The sequence below is a fragment of the Callorhinus ursinus genome, unplaced genomic scaffold (genome assembly GCF_003265705.2).
Source record: "Callorhinus ursinus isolate GAN/ISIS: 27379988/994484 unplaced genomic scaffold, GSC_fseal_2.0 scaffold11, whole genome shotgun sequence".
Taxonomy (NCBI): Eukaryota; Metazoa; Chordata; class Mammalia; order Carnivora; family Otariidae; genus Callorhinus; species Callorhinus ursinus.
In genome coordinates, this window is record NW_027397073.1 from 18,025,012 (window position 1) to 18,044,118 (window position 19,107).

The window sequence follows — 19,107 nt, forward strand, 5'->3', positions numbered from 1 at the left end:
CACTTAGCATAATGTTTTCAAGGTTCATCCATGTTGCAGCATGTGTCAGAATTTCCTTTTTCAAGCTAAATAATATTTCATTGTATACACCATATATTGCTTATTCATCTGTTGATAGACATTTGAGTTGTTTCCACCTTTTGGCTATTGTGAATAATACTGCTATCAGCATTGGTGTGCAAGGATTTCTTTGAGTCTCTGCTTTCAGGTCTTTCGGGTATATACCTGGGAGTGGAATGTGATTGTACCATTTTGCATTCCCACCAGCAGTGCAGGAGAGTTCTGATTTTCCACATAACTACCAACACTTTTTATATTTTAATAGCCATCCTAAATGGGTTTGAAGTGGTCTGGTGGTTTTGGTTTTCATTAATGACTAATGAAGTTGGGCATATTTTCTTGTGCTTATTGGTCATTTGTCTTCCTTGGAGAAATGTCTATTCAAGTTCTTTGCTCATTTTGAATGACTTGTTTTCTGTTACTTAATTGTAGGAGTCCTTTACATATTTTGAGTATTCCTTATCTGATACATGATTTATAAATATTTTCTCCCATTGGTTGCCTTTCACTTCCTCGATAGTGTCCTTTGATGCTCAAGTCTTTAAATTTTGGTGAAGTCCAATTTATCTTTTGTTGCTTGTGCTTTTAGTGTCATTTCCCAGAAATCGTTGTCAAATCCAGTGTCATGAAGAGTTAACCCCTATGTTTTCATCAAATAATTTTGTAATTTTAGCTTTCAAGTTTAGGTCTTTTACCCATTTTGAGTTAATTTTTGTATATGGTATAAAGATCCATCTTCATTCTTTTGTATGTTGATATCCAGTTTTCCCAGCACCATTTGTTGAAAAAACTGTCTTTTCCCCAGTGAATGGTCTTGGCACCCTTCTCTGGTATTTATTCAACATTTACATATTATTTGCTTTTGTAAGAGACTTGTTTAAACATTTATATTGACTTACTCAGTCCTCAAAATAATTGAAATTATCCCCATTTTACAAATGACAGTGTTGAATCACAGGTTAAATAACTTAAGGTCCCATTGCTGAATGCAGTTTGGATTATAAAGTGCTGTTCTTGTTCTTCCCAGCCTAAGTAGAAAGGAAATGCAGGTTCATCTCTATATTGCATAGAGTCTGACATTTTTAAATAAATATCTAACTAAAAATTTAGTTAGAGCTGCTTGCAAACTAATCTTATAACTTAGGACAGTTCACTTCACTCTCTGATATTCTTTTCTCTACCTGTAAAATGGGAATAGTAACATGTAACCTAACAGTATTGTTTAGAGAATGAAATTATATACTGTGGTAACATGTTTTTTTAACTGTTATTTCCAAACTGTTACTCATTTTAAATAAACTCAGATACATTTAGTGATTGATTAATAAGCAGTGCCAGTTTTGTTGTTATCACTGGTGGGTAAGCCCCAATGCTAAAAGAATATGCATTTTCTTCCCCATAAAACTTAGTATGAATGATTGGTTTTTAATTGAAGTATACTTGGCATACAATATTTTATTTGTTACAGGGTACAGCATAGTGATTTAAGTTATATACTTTACGAAATGCTCAGCATAAGTGTAGTTACCATCTTTTACCATACACAGTTATCACACTCTTATTGACCACATTCCGAATGCTGTACTTTTCATCCGCATGACTTTTTTATAACTGGAAGTTTGTACCTCTTGATCCCTTCACCAATCCCCTCCCCACCACCACTAGTTTGTTTTCTGTATTTATGAGTCTGTTTCTGGTTTTTTCATCTGTGAGTTTGTTTAGAGTCCACATATAAGTGAAATTATATGGAGTATGATTTTTATCTTTAAATTTGTGAACGTGTCATTTTTATAGATGTATTTGCCATATATTCAGTTTTGTTAAAGTAGGTCCTATTTGTAGTTGGTTAGGTGTTACCATCCAGGAAGAATGTTAGTGTGTATTAGGATGTTGAGTTCTAATGGTTATGGTAGCTTGTTCAGATAATACATCATATATATATACACACACACATACGCATATGTATGTATGTATTTATATATATGTATGTATGTATACATATGGTATTAATTATATGTTGCACCATTGCTGCAGACTGAATTACAGAGATAGCAGGCTCAGTAGTCCATAGGGACCAGGCAGATAATGAAAGAGGTAGGTAGTAGCTTTAAGATAACTAGCACATGGTGAGGCCTCAGAGAACATAGAGAATTTTTCTTAAAAGTATACTTTTTTAATTGAAGTATGACATGCATGCAGAAATGTAGACAAATCATTTGTGTATACATTAAGTTTTAACCAACATGTAGATCAAGATTTCCCCCTTCCATCCCCCGCCACACTTTCTTCTCCTCATTCTTGAGTTCTAACACTACAGATTAGTTTCGCCTGAATTTGAACTTTACAAAATGGTATCTGTCTGGATTTTTTTTAAAGAGCATATAAATAGTTTTAATCTTGGCAGTTAATTTAGAAATAACAAAAAGCAGTGTGTAGGCCACTCTTTTGGGGTTTTGGGAATAGCTGTTAAGAGTTGGGTTTTGTGATCAAATTCTAGCACTGTACTTCATTGTTCTTGACTGAAATGAGGAATTGTAGGGCTTAAATGAATTTAAGGGTTTTGTAAATTGTATAACATATGGTAAATGCTCAATGAATGCTAGCCATTTCGTGTTATTAATAGGACCAGTTATGATTATGCCTGCCCTAATTAAAATATAATTAATCTAGACATTACCTACTTTAAAGTTGTGCCCTGTGGAAAAACAGACTTTTTTAAAATATCTCTTCAGAAAGCACATACATTTTCCTTACTATTTATCAGCAATGTGTTTACACATGTTATTGCCCAGGGCAGAGCACTAAATACTTTAGCAAATAGTGAAGAGTGGCAAGTTCGTGAAGTAAAATGTATTTATATTATGACTGTAAACAAAATCTTACTTAGGAACCTAACTTGGTGCTTTCAAAGAAAGCTTGGATTGGATTGGATTGGATTGGATTGGATTGGATTGGATTAGGAGTTAACTCTTCTGTTGTGGCCCTGCCGTTGACTAGAGTGTCTGATCTTGGGCAAGTCATTTTAACTTTTCTGGTCTTCAGTTCTTATCCAATAATTGTGTTAGATTAGGTCAGTTTTAAAGTTTTTGTTTTGTGGGTTTGATTCTTTATGTATTGCAGAAAACTGGAGAGTTGTCTGCTGTGTTTTTCTCAAAAAGCGTAAGTCGGAATCCTTCTTACATATCCATTTTACATATTGGATTTAATAGGCAACCTTTCTGTCAAAGAGAGGTTCACAGATAGAAGAAGAACTTGTTTTCTTTTTTAAAACCTCAGGACTAGATGATCTGTGGTCACTTTTACAAGTTCAGAGGCTCTGTGACTGTATATTATTTAAGGGCTGTGAATCAAGGGTTGCACAAGAGAAAAAAGTGTGATCCTGAAATTCAGGCATATTTGGGGCATAATATTTTAAAGATTTATTTATTTGTTTGTTTGAGGAGCTGGGAGAGGGGCAGAGGAAGAGGGAGAGAGACTCAGGCAGACTCTGCGCTGAGCGTGGAGCCCAACACAGGGCTCGAGGCTCAACCACATGACCGTGAGATCAGGACCTGAGCTGAAATCAAGAGTTGGACTCTTTTTTTTTTTTAAGATTTTATTTATTTATTTGACAGAGAGAGACACAGTGAGAGAGGGAACACAAGCAGGGGGAGTGGGAGAGGGAGAAGCAGGCTTCCCACTGAGCAGGGAGCCCACTGTGGGGCTCGATCTCAGGACCCTGGGATCATGACCTGAGCCGAAGGCAGATGCTTAACGACTGAGCCACCCAGGCGTCCCAAGAGTTGGACTCTTAACTGACTGTGCCACCCAGATCCCTGGGGCATAATATTTTAAATATGAGAAAGGTGCTAGAGAATCTAGTTCCTTCTCATTTTGTATGGAGAAATCAGGTGACTTGCTAATGAGCTCAGCTAATAATGGAAATTTAAATTTATTCTTAAATACTAATGTTAAGCTCTTAAATACTAATGTTAAGCAGGCAAACATCTTAAAATAACTAATCAATTCATTTGAATGGTTATAGTGTGAAAGTATGCTGCTGTATTTATTTCTGCTTCTTTATTCTAGGACTTATTTTGATTTTTGACTAAAGTTACAACCTGTGATGGCTAACTAAAATTAAACAGGATCTAGATAAGGTTAAAGTTTGAAAGGGAACAGTTATCTTAGTACAGTTATTTTAGCTACAAGAAATTTTTTTTAACACTGATTAGCTCATACATGGCTGGTGAATAGAGTGATGATCTCAGTCTGATGTGGAAGTTGTGTTGGTTCGTATTCTGTTTTTCCTAGATAGTGAGGAACAGAAATAGAAATAGATTCTTTAGCAGAAAGAAGCAAACCCCTCAGTGATACAGGCAAGCTCCCTTCCACGTTTGTTTTGAGAGAGTTACTCCAGTTTAACAGGAGCACTTGCTCCGTAGAGGGCTTCATGGTCAGTACGGAACTTCCTCCCACAGACCCGTGGCTCAGTTGTCATATTACCTTAAACGGCACTTCCATTGTTTTTATTCATTTTAAACATTCCCTGAGGTAGCCTCTAGTCTGAGCCACCTGCCCGACTGTCCGAGTATTTCCTGAGTACGTTACTGTTTTGTCTTAGGGATGTTTTTACTAAGTTGTATAGGTTTAAACGGTTTGTCTCAGTCCAATTTTTCCCATAAGTCTTTTTTTGAACGCATACTTTTGCAGAAGGGAGATTTTTTTTCAGGAGTGAATGTGTTGTGGTGTAGCATAAATAGCTGTGCTTCATTTGGGACACCCGTTTAAATGCGGTTAATGTTAAATTCTCTGGTCTCAAGTTATTTAATATTTTAAAATAAAGGTACCTGTTCATCCTAAAAAAAAAAAAAGGATACAGAAGTATGAATAATTTAAGTCTTCCCTAAATTCTCTTCCTTTTCCAGTCCTACTTTACAGAAGTAATTAACTGATTATTGTGTGACACACCTAACGTGTGTTTTTATCCACATCTTTATAATGTAGTCATAGAGGATTTTATTATGAGACTTAGTTTTCTTTTAAACAGTACAAATTTACAAATTATCCTTATCCCCTGGTATGAATGTGTCATAACATTTTAAACTATTTTTCTGTTGCTGCCATTTAGATTGTTTCTAGTTTTTACCGTTATAAACATTGAATTGAACTTTGTTATACGTATTGTGAAAATGAGTGTTAGGTAGAATACATGTATGCAAATGAGATTGTTGAATCTTGGGTTGTGTTCATTTAAAATTGACAGATCATGATTAATGGCCCTTCAGAAAGGATATAACAGTTGGTACTCCCATCAATAATGTTTAAGACTTACTGATAACTAAGAGTATTTTGGTAAACTGAACTTAGGCTTAGTGACTCTAAATGTTTGTTTCATATTGGTCTCAGGACCTATTTGAGGATTGTTAGATCCAAAAATCTACTTTCAGAAGCACCAAGTTTAATATTAAAGAACTTAATTGCTTATTTTCTTAGCTTTTTTGGGGTGAGGCTTAAGGTAGGCATGGGATGAATATACTGATGAAAATTTTAAGACCGGAGAGATAATCGCAGCTTGAGGATGAACATTTGTGAGTTTGAATATCTTGTACTTCAGAATTTGCTTTTCCTTGTGCTCCTCTCTGCTATTGCCAAGGTTTTTCTCTAAATTTTTATTGAGATACAATATCATACACAATTATAAATGTATAGCTTAATTAATTTTCATAAACTGAACACACATGCCCATGTAATGAGCTTCTGGACAAATATAACATAACTAGCTTTTTGATATCTCTCATGACCCCATCATGTCTTTAACTCTCAGAAAGGTAACCTTTGTTTATAGTACTATTGATTTGTTTTGCCTGTATTTGAGCTGTGCATAGATGGAATCATATAATGTACTACTTTTCTCAGTATTATTTGTGAGGTTAATCAATGTTTTTGCATGATGCTTGACAGCGATCATTTTCATTGTTGTATAGTATTCCACAGTAGGAGTAACTGCAATTAATTTACTCATTCTGTGTTGATAGAATTTGAGTAGTCTCCACTTTTGGTTATTAGAAATATTACTACTACCAATATTTTTTCAAATGCCCTAAGGCAAACCTGTGTAGACATTTCTGTTGTTCATATACTTCAGACATGCTCATGAGGTAGGCATAGGTCTTTGTGTAGCAGATACTGCCAGTTTCTTTTCTTTACCCCTACAGTGGTTATACTCCCAAAGTTTGCACAGTCACTAACAATTCAGTTGCTCCACATTCTTGGTAATACTTTGTTCTTTTTTGTTTTAGCTATTTTGGTGGGAGTAGTTTTAATTTGCATTTCCCTGGCTTCCTTAGTGACTAATGAAGTGTGAGGTATCTTTTCATATTTATTGACTGTTAGGATAACCTCATTTGTCATGTGCCAGTTTTAGGAGTTTACCCATTTTCCTTTTGGGTGTCAGTCTTGTTCTTACTGATTTGTAGGAATTCTTTACATATTAGCAGTTTAAGCCTTTCGATATATTTGTGTGTGTGTGTGTGTGTGTGTGTATTTTACCACTCTGTGGGGTCTTTTCACTCTCTAAATGGTATCTCGATGAACAAAAGGTCTTAATATTTTCCAGTTATCAAGTATATTCCAGTATATCAATTATTTCCTCTTTTCTTTGGTGTTTTTTGTGTTTTAAGAAATCTTTGCTTACTCCAAAGTTCTGAAAGTATCCTTTGTATTTTTTCTTAAAACTGTTACTGTTTCACCTTTAGATTTAGATGTGTAATCCATGTGGAATTGGTTGTGTGTATGGTGTGAGGTATAGGGGCCAAGACTCATGTATCTTCCCATGTGAGTATCCTGTTGACACAGCACTGCTTATTGAAAAGACCCACCCTTTCCCCACTGCACTGCTGTGTCAGATGCTTGATAAATCAGGTTGCTCTGTGTAGGATGGGTTTGTTTCTGGACCTGTTCTTTTACCTTGGTCAGTTTGTTTATCCTTGTACCAATACTGTACACTCTTAATTTATAAAGCTTTGTGATTTTTCTTGATATTCAGTAATTAATTTTCTCAGCCTTGAACCTCAAAATGGCTTGGGTTATCTTTGGTATTTCCCTGTAAACTTTAGAATTTAAACTTGTTAACTTCTGCAAGAATATCTACTGGGATTTTAACATTTACTCTAAAGATCAAATTTAGGAGAATTGACATCTTGACACTGTTGAGTTTTCTAGTTTATAAGCATAGTATATTCCTCCTTTTATCTCCATCTTTAATTTTTCTCTGAGAACAAAGCCAGAAGACTTAACATCATTAGACTTTAAAACTTAATACAAATCTGTAGTCATTAAGACAATGTGGTATTGATGCAAGTATATCTGAATAATCTAGTGGGAAAGACTAGAAAGACTGAAGCTAGGATGATCAGATTTTATTTAATTTCATATTTTAATTAACAAATTCTTTAGAGTATAAATTAATACAGTTTTTGGTGGGTTTTTAGTTTGTTTGTTTTTCTTTTTGTTTGTTTTTTTTTACCAAGCATGTATTTTACCTTTCTTACAGGTGTGGACCGTGTTTAAGGATTGCCCCAGCATTCAGTTCTATGAGTAATAAGTATCCACAGGCAGTTTTCTTGGAAGTTGATGTACATCAGTGTCAGGTAAGGGAAAGGAGTGCTTTAAAAAAAAATTTACATTGGTTTGAAATTCAACATTGTTATCATCCTTCGTTTGTTTCTCTCTTTATGCACATAGTACTTCTTTGAAGATGGGAAAATGTTATATGGACATGAATTACCACAAATGTCATTGTGGCTGCATTAGTTAAAAAGGGTAGTTCAGTATTAATTGCTTCTGGGTTTGGTGATATTAATATCTTTCTGAGGTAAAACTAATAAGCTGTTCAACTAAATCAGTCACCTGGAAGTCCTTTTTTTTACCTTTTTTTTTGTTTATCTTTTGCAAATAGAGAATATTATCTTTTACTGCTGAGGCATTGTTTGATTTGAAAGCCATGGCAGAGAATTCTTGGTTACAGTTTGATTTGAATTGATCAATTTGTAATATTAGCTTCAAAGCTGCATACTCAGCAGAAACTTGAAAGTGTTAACCACTGTCGGTTGAGCCACAGTGTTGTGGGGAGATTGCCCTGATTACTTAGTGGAATGACTCTGTGACAATTCTGTGTTTGCATATGTGGAAATATGGAGGAGGAGTTAATGGGAAAAATTTTTGAAGGTTCCTTCCAGCACTAAAAATGTAGTCTTTAGTTCTGATTAAGGAATAGCTGTGTACCTCCTCTTTTTGGTGAGGTTTTGTCTTCGATACATTCTGAGTGTGAAAAGAATTTTTAAATGTTATAATAGTTTGTAGTGAGTAGTTTGGGGTTTGGTTTAAACCCATAATATTGCTTAGTTCGTCTGTCACATACTTTTGGGCTCCCATCACTGGCCCTTATTTTAGTATTCCTGTCTCCACTCGGGAGCTTTGTTGTCCAGTATGGTAGCCACTAGCAGCATGTTGTTATTGCACACTTGAAATGTGGCAAATCCAAATTGAGGAGTGCTGTAAGTGTAGAATACACATAGGATTTTGAAGGCTTAGTATGAAAAAAATGTAAAATATGTCATTTATGTTCTACACTGTGTTAAAAGTGCAAATGTTGGATTCACTAAAACATAGCATTAAAATTGACTTCAGTTGTTTCTCTGTACTTTTTTATTGTGGATATTGGCAACTTAAAATTATATATATACACCACATTTATGTCTTATATTTCTTTTGGACAGTACTGTTCTAAAATGTCAGTCATATTTTTTGTCTTTTGTTTTTTAATTTTTGAGTTTCAGAGAAGACTTCGCTATGTAAACTTTATGGTTTTTTTTCTTTAAACAATGTAGTGGTACCTTTTTATAGTATTTGAATATGCAAGATGACACGTTTGCTTTAACTGTTTCCTTTATACTTATGAAAAGTTTAAGTCATGAGTCAGTGGTTAAGTAGCTAATTTCCACTCAGTACTTAGTTTCATAATAATTGTGGAGTGGAGCAGAATTTTAAAAGGTAAATGTTGCAATGTATTTGATGGGAGGCCAGAAATCATTTCTATGAGTAGAGTTGAGTGAGGTTGTTACTTCGTTTTCATGGAGAGATGAGCTACTGTTTTTCAGATCTGTACTTTTTCCTAGTAGCAGTGGTTTGTGTTGACGTATTAATACCCTTTTGGGCTTCCCCATTTAAGAAACAGCATGTACTTACGAAAGTGCTAGCTGGTGGTATAAAGCTTAATTTCTGTATTGGAAGCTAATTGTTCTACTGGTGGGTGAAGTGTTTAACACTAAAATTGATAAAAATGCATGTTCTTCATTGGGAATTTAAAGATAATGTAGTTGTGCCCTCAGTAGTAGGCCTTTTTCTTAAATAACAATTGGGAATAAGTTATTTTATGTGGTTTCTGTTCATGCTTGTGATATTTAAGTTCTACAGAGAGGTAGAATGAATATTCAGAGTGGTTTAAGATGAATTTTAATTCATTAACAGCATCTAACTTGCCAATTCTAGGGGACAGCTGCCACCAACAATATATCAGCAACACCTACATTTCTGTTTTTTCGAAACAAAGTGAGAATTGATCAATATCAAGGAGCAGATGCTGTTGGATTAGAAGAAAAGATCAAGCAGCACTTAGAAAATGACCCTGGAAGCAATGAGGACACAGATATTCCAAAAGGCTATGTAGGTAGACTTAAGAGTGAAATCGTTATATATCTTTTCTCATTATTTCGTTAAAATGAAATTGACTGTTACCTTTTGCTAGTTAAGAATACTTTCAAATAAGATCTTTAAAAGTAATTTCATTAGCTGATTATTGGGTTTCTGCTTCTGTTGTATGTATAATAATCTTAAGCCTTCATCAAAAACAATTTTTCCTAAATAATTCTTTTTGCCACTTGTTTTTTTTAAACCCGCTTTCTGAATTGTCTTAATAGCCAGTTTTAAACATTTAATCATTTTTAATGTATATATATTTTTATATATACATTTAATTTTCACTTTATTACATATAATGAATATTTTCTTTATATGTAATTTTAAAATTATACATATATACTTTTTCCCCAAAAAATGTGAAGAAATGTATATTGGAAAAATTTTTCAGGTTTTGACAATTGTGTAAAATGACATGGAAATTTTAATGTGTGATCTTTATATGCTGGACTCCCTTTCCTGCCACTTCCTATAGTTTTCTCTCTCTTTTTTAATGTATTCCCTATTTTCTGGCACCTCTTTTTTTCTGCTAAAAAAAAAAATCTAATTTTGTTTTAGGGTCATATGTGACTTTGCTATTGGATAGGTTTTTCTGAGTTTTAAGAGTAAGTTATTATTCAAATAATAACTTGAGGACTTAGGAACTTAAAAGTGTTTGAGAATTACATAATACAAATAATTATAATTCAGTATCTTTATCATTTAAGAGCTGTTCAGAAAGGACCAAAATTCAGAAGTAGCACTTCATGGTAACTGACTCATTTATGCAAATTGGTTAATCCTGCATACCAAAACATATATTTGTATATATCTTTCCTACTTTTTTTTGTTATAAAGTTAATGGTAATTGCAGATCAAAAATGAACAATTTAAAAAATAATTATTATCTTAAGTTAAAGCTAGTATATGAAAGAATATATATCAACTACAGTAAAGCAGATTGATGTCATGGGCTACATGTTCTTTCTGTAAAGTCCCTTAAATTCATGCTGAATAAGGAGACTCTCTAGTCAGATGAATACAAGAGATTCTTTTTGTGTGTGGGGAGTTGAGTGTTGTGTCTTCAAAAAGTGTCTTTAACAAGTGGTACTAGCATTAATTAATTTAGGGAGGCACAATTAGTATCTATTTAAAACAGAACTGTTATGTGATAATTTGAAATTGTAATATCCAGTTAGAAAGTATGAACATGTTGTGTAAGTCAGGATTGTGACACCTTTTGGAAAATTTTGGAAATTATTTGACTTGTAAACTGTTGTGTTTACATCTTTGTATTTTTTTCCTTTATTAACTAAGGGTTTTTGCATGAAAAGTTCTTATGAGCGCGACAGTCCTGCTGCTTAGCTAGAGGAATACTTCTTTACACATCAGCTAATTGTGATTATCAGTGTTTTGTCCTCAGGTAGGAAATAAGCAGGAAAAAATGGAAGTTTTAGGAAATAAAAATAATTTAGTTTTCATGTAAATGTTATGAATACAGTTTGAAAGGCTATTAAAAACATTTTCATTTTTTCCATCAGGTGTCAATCAAGACATTAAGTTTTGAACTATATGTCTGCAAGGTTCTTAAATATTTTAAGAATTGGTAATGTGTTTCTAAGAATGTCATCATTCTCACAACACAAATAGAAACTTAACGGGAGTAAGTGAATGAATGAAAGCCTGTATCTTAAGTAGATTTAAGTATTAGCATTGCAGAAATGTATTGACAATTTTATTTATTTATTTTATTTTTTATTGTTATGTTAATCACCATACATTACATCATTAGGTTTTGATGTAGTGTTCCATGATTCATTGTTTGTGCATAACACCCAGTGCTCTACGCAGAATGTGCCCTCTTTAATACCCAACAACAGGCTAACCCATCCCCCCACCCCCCTCCCCTCTAGAACCCTCAGTTTGTTTTTCAGAGTCCATCGTCTCTCATGGTTCGTCTCCCCCTCCGACTTACTGCCCTTCATTCTTCCCCTCCTGCTATCTTCTTTTTTTTCTTAACATATATTGCATTGTTTGTTTCAGAGGTACAGATCTGTGATTCAACAGTCTTGCACAATTCACAGCGCTCACCATAGCACATACCCTCCCCAGTGTCTATCACCCAGCCACCCCATCCCTCCCACCCCCCACCACTCCAGCAACCCTCAGTTTGTTTCCTGAGATTAAGAATTCCTCATAGCAGTGAGGTCATATGATACATGTCTTTCTCTGATTGACTTATTTCACTCAGCATAACACCCTCCAGTTCCAACCACGTCGTTGCAAATGGCAAGATCTCATTCCTTTTGATGGCTGCATTGTATTGACAATTTTAAAACAAAATTTTGGTTTTAAAGACTTTCAGTTATGTTTTAACACTAAGAGGCTATGCAGTTACTGATTCTATACATCCTAGTTTTGGAACTCCTGATTTGATTGAAGCCAGAGTAAGAGAGAGACACATATCTCTTTTAGAGTTTGAAATATTGCAATAAATGTAGATGTGATACTCAATAAGAATCATAATAGTTCTTATTCAGAAGTAAGACATTGTTTTTGTGAATATAATGACTTTTAGTTTTTAAAGTGTTAATTGAAACATTGGGAAAGTTTAAAACATTCTCTTTTTTCTCTCTCATATTTGCTAAGAGTACCTAGTACGGCCTTAAGTGGCAATGAGAGGGCCATCAATATCAAGTCTTCCTCTCCCCCAGAAGTTTGAGTTCTGAGCACTCTGGAATTGAAGTTGGATTTGCATACGTTCTAAATCTTGAGGCCTATATGTATATTTTAGTATTCTGACCCCTGAACTGTAGATTTTGGTCTACAAATTTTGTCATCATTCATCAAAATGAAATGAAACCTTAAGTGACCCTAATTTGTGTAGTAAGATCTTCCGTTAACCCAAACTAGAAGCCTGGAAAAGTTTTTCTAACTTGCTGTGTGTCTTGTTTTAGATTTTCCCCCTCTAAAAAAGAAATGTGAAATTTATTAAACAAAACACAGTTGACAAGAGTAGTAGTATAGTAAACACATATACCATTCACCTGTGTTCATCAGTTGTGAATATTTTGCTATTTTTGCTTTCTTGATATATATTTATCCACTTTTACCTTCTACAGAATCATTTAAAAGTAAACTGTAGACATCATGATGGTTCATTTCTAAATATTTTATTAGCCTGTAGCTTCTAGGAGCAAGAACATTCATTTACATAACCACGATATCATTATCATGCCTAAGAAATTTAACGATGGTACAGCATCTCTAATACTTAAAGACTACGTTCACATTTTCTTAATTATCGTCAGAATACTCTTTTTTTTTTTTAAGATTTTGTTTATTTGAGAGAGAGAGAGAGAGCACAAGCCGAGGGAGGGGCAGAGGGAGAGGGAGAAGCAGACTCCTGGCTGAGCAGGGAGCCTGATGTGGGACTCAATCCCTGAGCTTAACCGACTGAGCCACCCAGGCACCCCTCCAGAATACTCTTTATAGCTAATTTTCCTCCATCTGGGATCAAGTCAAGGATCATGCATTACATTTAAGTCGTTTCTCTTTGGTGTTCTGGAAACTTCTGGGGTTTTTGTTGTTGTTGTTTTTTTAATTCATTACTGCCTTTTTTTGGAAGCTTAAACTGGCACCAGTCTAATATAGTAGTCACTAGGTACATGTGGCTATTAGGCATTTGTTACATGACTAGTGCACCTGAGGAACTGAATTTTAAATTTTATCTACTTTTAATTAATTTAAATTTAAATTGCCACATGTGGCTAGTGGCTATCTTATTGTACAGCGCAGGTTGAGACCATCTGTCTTATAGACTGTCCCACAATCTGGATTTGTCTGATTGTTTTCTCATTATTCTTTTGTCATTATTGGCAAGTTGATTACTTAGGTAGTGATACTTATTTCCAATTGCATATTTCTAGAATATGTCAGTTTGTAGTTAGGTATTAATGCCAATTTATATAATGCCAATTTGTCCTCAGTGTTGTATAACAAAGCACTTTATGAAACTGTTTGTGATACTTGTTTTGTGTGCCCCACAATAAATAAATATTAAAACAACTTTAATATTAAGTCATCTATTTAGTTTATTTTTCATCATTAAGATATTACAAGTATGACTGCAATGTTGTCTTCATCTTCATGCTTGGGTCTTAATCCTTGATATAATATTGAAGAGGCATCTTGGTAGGATGGAAGACGTAAGTGTTTAAAAGATTTTGTCAAAACTACCCTTTCAAGGCAAATGTTCTTGAAGTTTAGAGTAATTCTGTAATAGTAGAACTTAGCTTTGTAGTGCCACTACAACTCTTTACCCCCCAACACCCCTCCTGCTGTTTTTAAATGGGCTACAGTGTGTTACTCTGATTAATATCTAGTGCAATGTAACATTTAATATAATTCAAAATAACATTTTGGCTTTGAAAGCATTTAGGCCACTCCATGAATAATTAAGGGGCTATTCTTCTAATGGATTATCATCATACTGATGATAATGATTTGACATATAATTATTTGACATTACAGTTTTCTTTAGAATGATATACACTCTTTCAGAATGATATACACATGTATTAATATACTCTATAAATATATAATACTCTTTGTGATAGGTGAATATACAACTGATAGTCTATAGTACTTGGTAAACTTAAAAGTAGTCCTTGTTCTGGATGAAATGGATACTTTTCTAGAGAAAGAGTTTATCAGAATCAACTCCATTATAAGCAGAACTCCAGAATAGACCAGTCACCATAGAGGAAATAGAGAAAATAGTTAGAGACCTCTACCATAAGGGTTAAGATGACTTCATAGGGAAATTCTACCAAATCTTTAAAGATCAGGTAGTCTGGTGTTACTCCAAATGCTTAACACCATATACAATTTTTTTTTTTTTAAGATTTTATTTATTTATTTGACAGAGACACAGCGAGAGAGGGAACAGAAGCAGCGGGAGTAGGAGAGGGAGAAGCAGGCTTCCCGCTGAGCAGGGAGCCCAATGTGGGGCTCAATCCCAGGACCCTGGGATCATGACCTGAGCTGAAGGCAGACACTTAACGACTGAGCCACCCAGGCCCCCACCATATACAGTTTTTTTTGAAGTAAATATGACATTGAACCCAGAATCTGGCAAAGTTTGCACCAAAAAAAAAAAAAAAAGCTACTGACCAGTTCCAATTAGGAACACTTGTAAAGCTCATAAAATATTAGTAAACAAAATCCAGCGATCTAGAGGAGAAAGGTTATGATCTCCTAATATGCAGAAAAGGCATTTAATAGAATCAGTACCCATTTATTCCTAAAGCAGTCAATAAAATCTTAATGGGGGAACACCAGAGGTACTCTCATCACTAAAGTCAGAAACAACATAGGGATGACCATTGTCACAACTCTGGCATTGTGTTGGACTATTAACACATACATGGGAGACAGGAAAATGTTAAATGACAACCACAGGGAAGCAGTCAGCAAAAATCTAGAATATTAGAAGTCTGTGGGTGACCATAGATTAAAGGAGATTTGAGAAACATTAACCAATTATAGTGTACATTGTTTGGATTCTTATTCTAACCGTTCCACATTTATGAGACAGCTGAAGAAATTTGAACATGGATATTTGCTAATAATAAAGTATTACTCATTGTTTTAGTTGTGATAATAATATTGAGGATTTGTTTTTTTTTAAGATTTTATTTATTTGTCAGAGAGGGGGAGAGAGAGAGAGAGCACAAGCAGGGGGAGCGGCAGGCAAAGACAGAGGGAAAAGCAGGCTCCCCACTGAGCAAGGAGCCCTATGTGGGGCTCGGTCCCAGGACCCTGGGATCATGACCTGAGCTGAAAACAGATGTTTAACCCACTGAGCCACCCAGGCATCCCAGAGATTTTTTTTTTTTTTTAAGATTCCTTATCTCTTAGAAATGTTCATGAACACACTGAAATGTTCATGAATGAAATGGAAGAAATGCCTAAGATTTATTTGAAAACGGGAGGGGTAGGAACTGCTTACAGGGTAAAGATGAAACGAGAGTGGCCGTGAGTTGATTATTGTAACTGGGAAGTGAGGGACGTGGGGTTCATTGTATTATTTATGTGTGCTTGAAATTTTCCATAATAGCAAATGTTTTAATCCTTATTTGTTATTCATCTTAAATGTAAATTCTTTATGGAAATAGGTTTGAAGAGTACATGACTGCTAGAAGAAGGAGGTAGGCTGTCTTTGGATCTTACGGATATTTTAATTTGCGTATTTTGCCCTGCAAAACACTGGTAATAAAAAAGTACAAGTCAACATTTATAATCTTTGTGTTAAAGACTTCGTTTTTTATCAAGTGGGCTAAGCCTAGACTTGGCTCTAATTGTGGTAGATCTCAGAAATTCAAATGAAAGGATTATTGTAGAAGTTTTAGTAACTGTTTTAAGAGAAGTTTTCTTTAAAATTGCCTAGAGAGAATCACATACTTACGTTTGTTAAATTGTTATGCCAAGTCCAAATGCTTTGCCTAAAGTCTTGATGTAATTTTTTTCAGATGGATTTAATGCCTTTTATTAACAAAGCTGGTTGTGAATGTCTTAATGAAAGTGATGAGCATGGATTTGACAACTGTTTGAGAAAAGATACGACCTTCTTGGAATCTGATTGTGATGAACAGGTAATTGTTACTTAAGTTAAAGCTTCTAGGGATCATCAATATTTATGTGCGCTCTGGGTTCTTTATCATGTTTCCATCTCGTTTTATGTTTCTCCTTCCCAGGTGACCACTTCCTTTCCTTTTTGTAAGTTTTAGTTTCTTTGATGGTGCAGACCTACCTCCTTTCTCTGTTCAGTGCAAACTGCCAGGTGCATTACACAGAATCTCAGAATTTTGGATTGGCTCCACTACTGAGTTGAGCCTTCACCACTCTTAAGTCCTTATATTCATTCTTGACCTGTCTTCCATATTTTTTACTCAACTGAGTTTTTACCTGAGAAATAGAGACTAACCAGATGAGCACTCTTACATGCGTGTTCCTCACTCCCAGATGTAAACCTGTATTGTACTTCCCTGTACTAATCTGTGTTGTTGTCACAGAGGAGGTAATGTCGTACTACCTTGATCAAGCCATCATTATCTTTATCTTGACTCCTACTTTCCTTAATATACTTTCTAATCCACTGTCTCTGCTTTGTCCCCATTCTAGTTCATCTTCCACATGTTCACAAAAGTTATTCTTCTAAAACATAGGTCTGGGGGCCTCTGGGTGTCTCACTCAGTTAAGCATCTCCCTTCAGCCCAGGTCATGATCCCGGGCCCCCTGGGATCCAGCCCCACATCAGGCCCCCTCTACCCTTTCCCCCACTTGTGTGCGCTTGCTCTCTCTCTCTCAAATAAATAAAATCTTAAAAAAAAAAGAAAGCATAAATCTGATCATGCTTTTTCTTAAAGGAGTTAAATGATTCTTCACAGACTTCAGGAAGAGGGTATCATATTCTTGCTGACTTGATCTGTTTCTAGCTTTCCATTCTCTTTACCTGTGGTTCAAGTTTCTATAAACATGTCATGCTTATTATTTTTTGACACATTATTACAGGTCAAGTATAAAAAGTAATTATATAACCAAAGGAAATAGTCTGGGTATTTTCTAAGGCAAACAGACCACAGTGATCCTGAAATCATGAATCCAAATTTCATCTTTGCTCCAACCATAGCTACTTTACTGAACAGCTTTAAGAATATTGTTCATAGTTGTGTTCATTGTAAATGGTGCCCTGAATATAATGTGATGATGAATATCAGAACTGACCACAGCCTCCCTGAAATCTTCCTGCCAGGAAAATCTTCCTTCCAGGGTAGAAGCATAGATAAGTACATCAGGCACAATTTCAGCTGGAAAGAATCTTGAGCAAATGACTTAACGGTTTCTGAGAGAGAAGCATCGGACAGTATTTCGTATTCCAGTTCCCTTATGTGGCCTTCTAAATTCAGTTAAGTCCAGTAAGTTTAGGATGGAGGTTTGGAGGTTACTATAGAGCTATTAAAAGTCTTATTCTCTTGAGTTTTGGACCAAATAGAGTGCAGTTGAGGGCTAATTTCTTCACATAATCTGTGCATTGTTTCCAAATTGTCAAATGATGTGGGTAGATGCTTGACAAACCATTCTATAAAATGTTAAGCTTATATACTAAAATAATATAGTTTGAATTTTAATTTGGATTGTGTTTGGTGTTTTGGAAGACAAATTGCTTGTCAGTTTACAGGTCACAAGACATTAGGTTCATATGCATCTCCTCCCCCACCATTTTTTAGTAGGCTCTGTGCCCAATGATGGGTTCGAACTCACAGCCTCTATATAAAAAAGTATCGCATGCTGTACTGAATAAGCCAGCCAGGTGCCCCCCCTTATGCCTATTTTTAATTTAATTTATTCCATTAAATTTTGTTGTCATTCCCTTATATGAATAATAGATTATTGTATTTCTCAGATGTCCATCTAATCAAGTTACTTTCAACTTACTGATTTTTTATATTACATTGGTTTTATGAATTGAATTAAATATTTTCTGCCTTTGAATTAATTTTAAGTCTACATAGCTATTGTGTGTATTCAAGGTGTTCAAGAGCCCTTTTAAAATGAAACTTTTATTTTCTTCACAGCTGCTTATTACTGTGGCATTTAATCAACCTGTTAAGCTTTATTCAATGAAATTTCAAGGGCCAGATAATGGTGAGTAATGGACAGCTTTTCTTTAACTTTCTGCTCTGTGGATCTGTTAGCACATATGTAAAACTTTTTATTAAATAATAGAGGTGGGTATTTCTTGTTTTGGAAGGAGTGAAATTGTTTCTGGAACAAAGCAAGGAGATAAATGAATGTGCAAATAATGTGATATTATTAGGAACTAAAAGGAAAGGAAAAGAAAAATTTTATCTTATTTCTAAAAGTTTAATCTCTTAATCTAAAAACAAACTCTTTCTTCCAACTGTTACTCTAAAAGTCCAGGTTTGAAGTAGCCATTTTGCAGGATCAGAACTGGAAGAGATTTATTTCATACTCTTCCTATTATAGATGAAAATAAGGTTCTAAATCTTCCTATTTGTGCACTATTAGTAGTTTCGTCTTCTTTATATATATATTATGATGCTGTAAACAGGATTGTACAGACTTGGTATTTCTCTTTCTATTAAATAAAGAATTTTCCTTATTCATCTCCCTCCTTTTTTTCCTGTCCCTATTGAATTTTTTTTTTTTTTTTTTTTGGTTGTGTGTTGGCAGGTAGTGGGGACTAGGATTTTTCTTACTTTCCTTATAATTGGGAGAAACAGCAAGCACCCTATTTATCAGCTA

The 19,107-nt window shown here is 34.6% G+C and overlaps 1 protein-coding gene across 1 annotated transcript in view; it reads left to right on the forward strand.

The window, feature by feature from the left end:
* The window catches only part of TXNL1 (thioredoxin like 1), a 32,442-nt gene that overhangs the window by 2,868 nt on the left and 10,467 nt on the right, over nucleotides 1–19,107 (forward strand). The window contains exons 2-5 of the mRNA XM_025886353.2: nucleotides 7,595–7,691; nucleotides 9,592–9,765; nucleotides 16,311–16,433; nucleotides 18,417–18,486. Coding sequence (XP_025742138.1) covers nucleotides 7,595–7,691; nucleotides 9,592–9,765; nucleotides 16,311–16,433; nucleotides 18,417–18,486 — 464 coding nt within the window. The remainder of the gene's footprint in view (nucleotides 1–7,594; nucleotides 7,692–9,591; nucleotides 9,766–16,310; nucleotides 16,434–18,416; nucleotides 18,487–19,107) is intronic.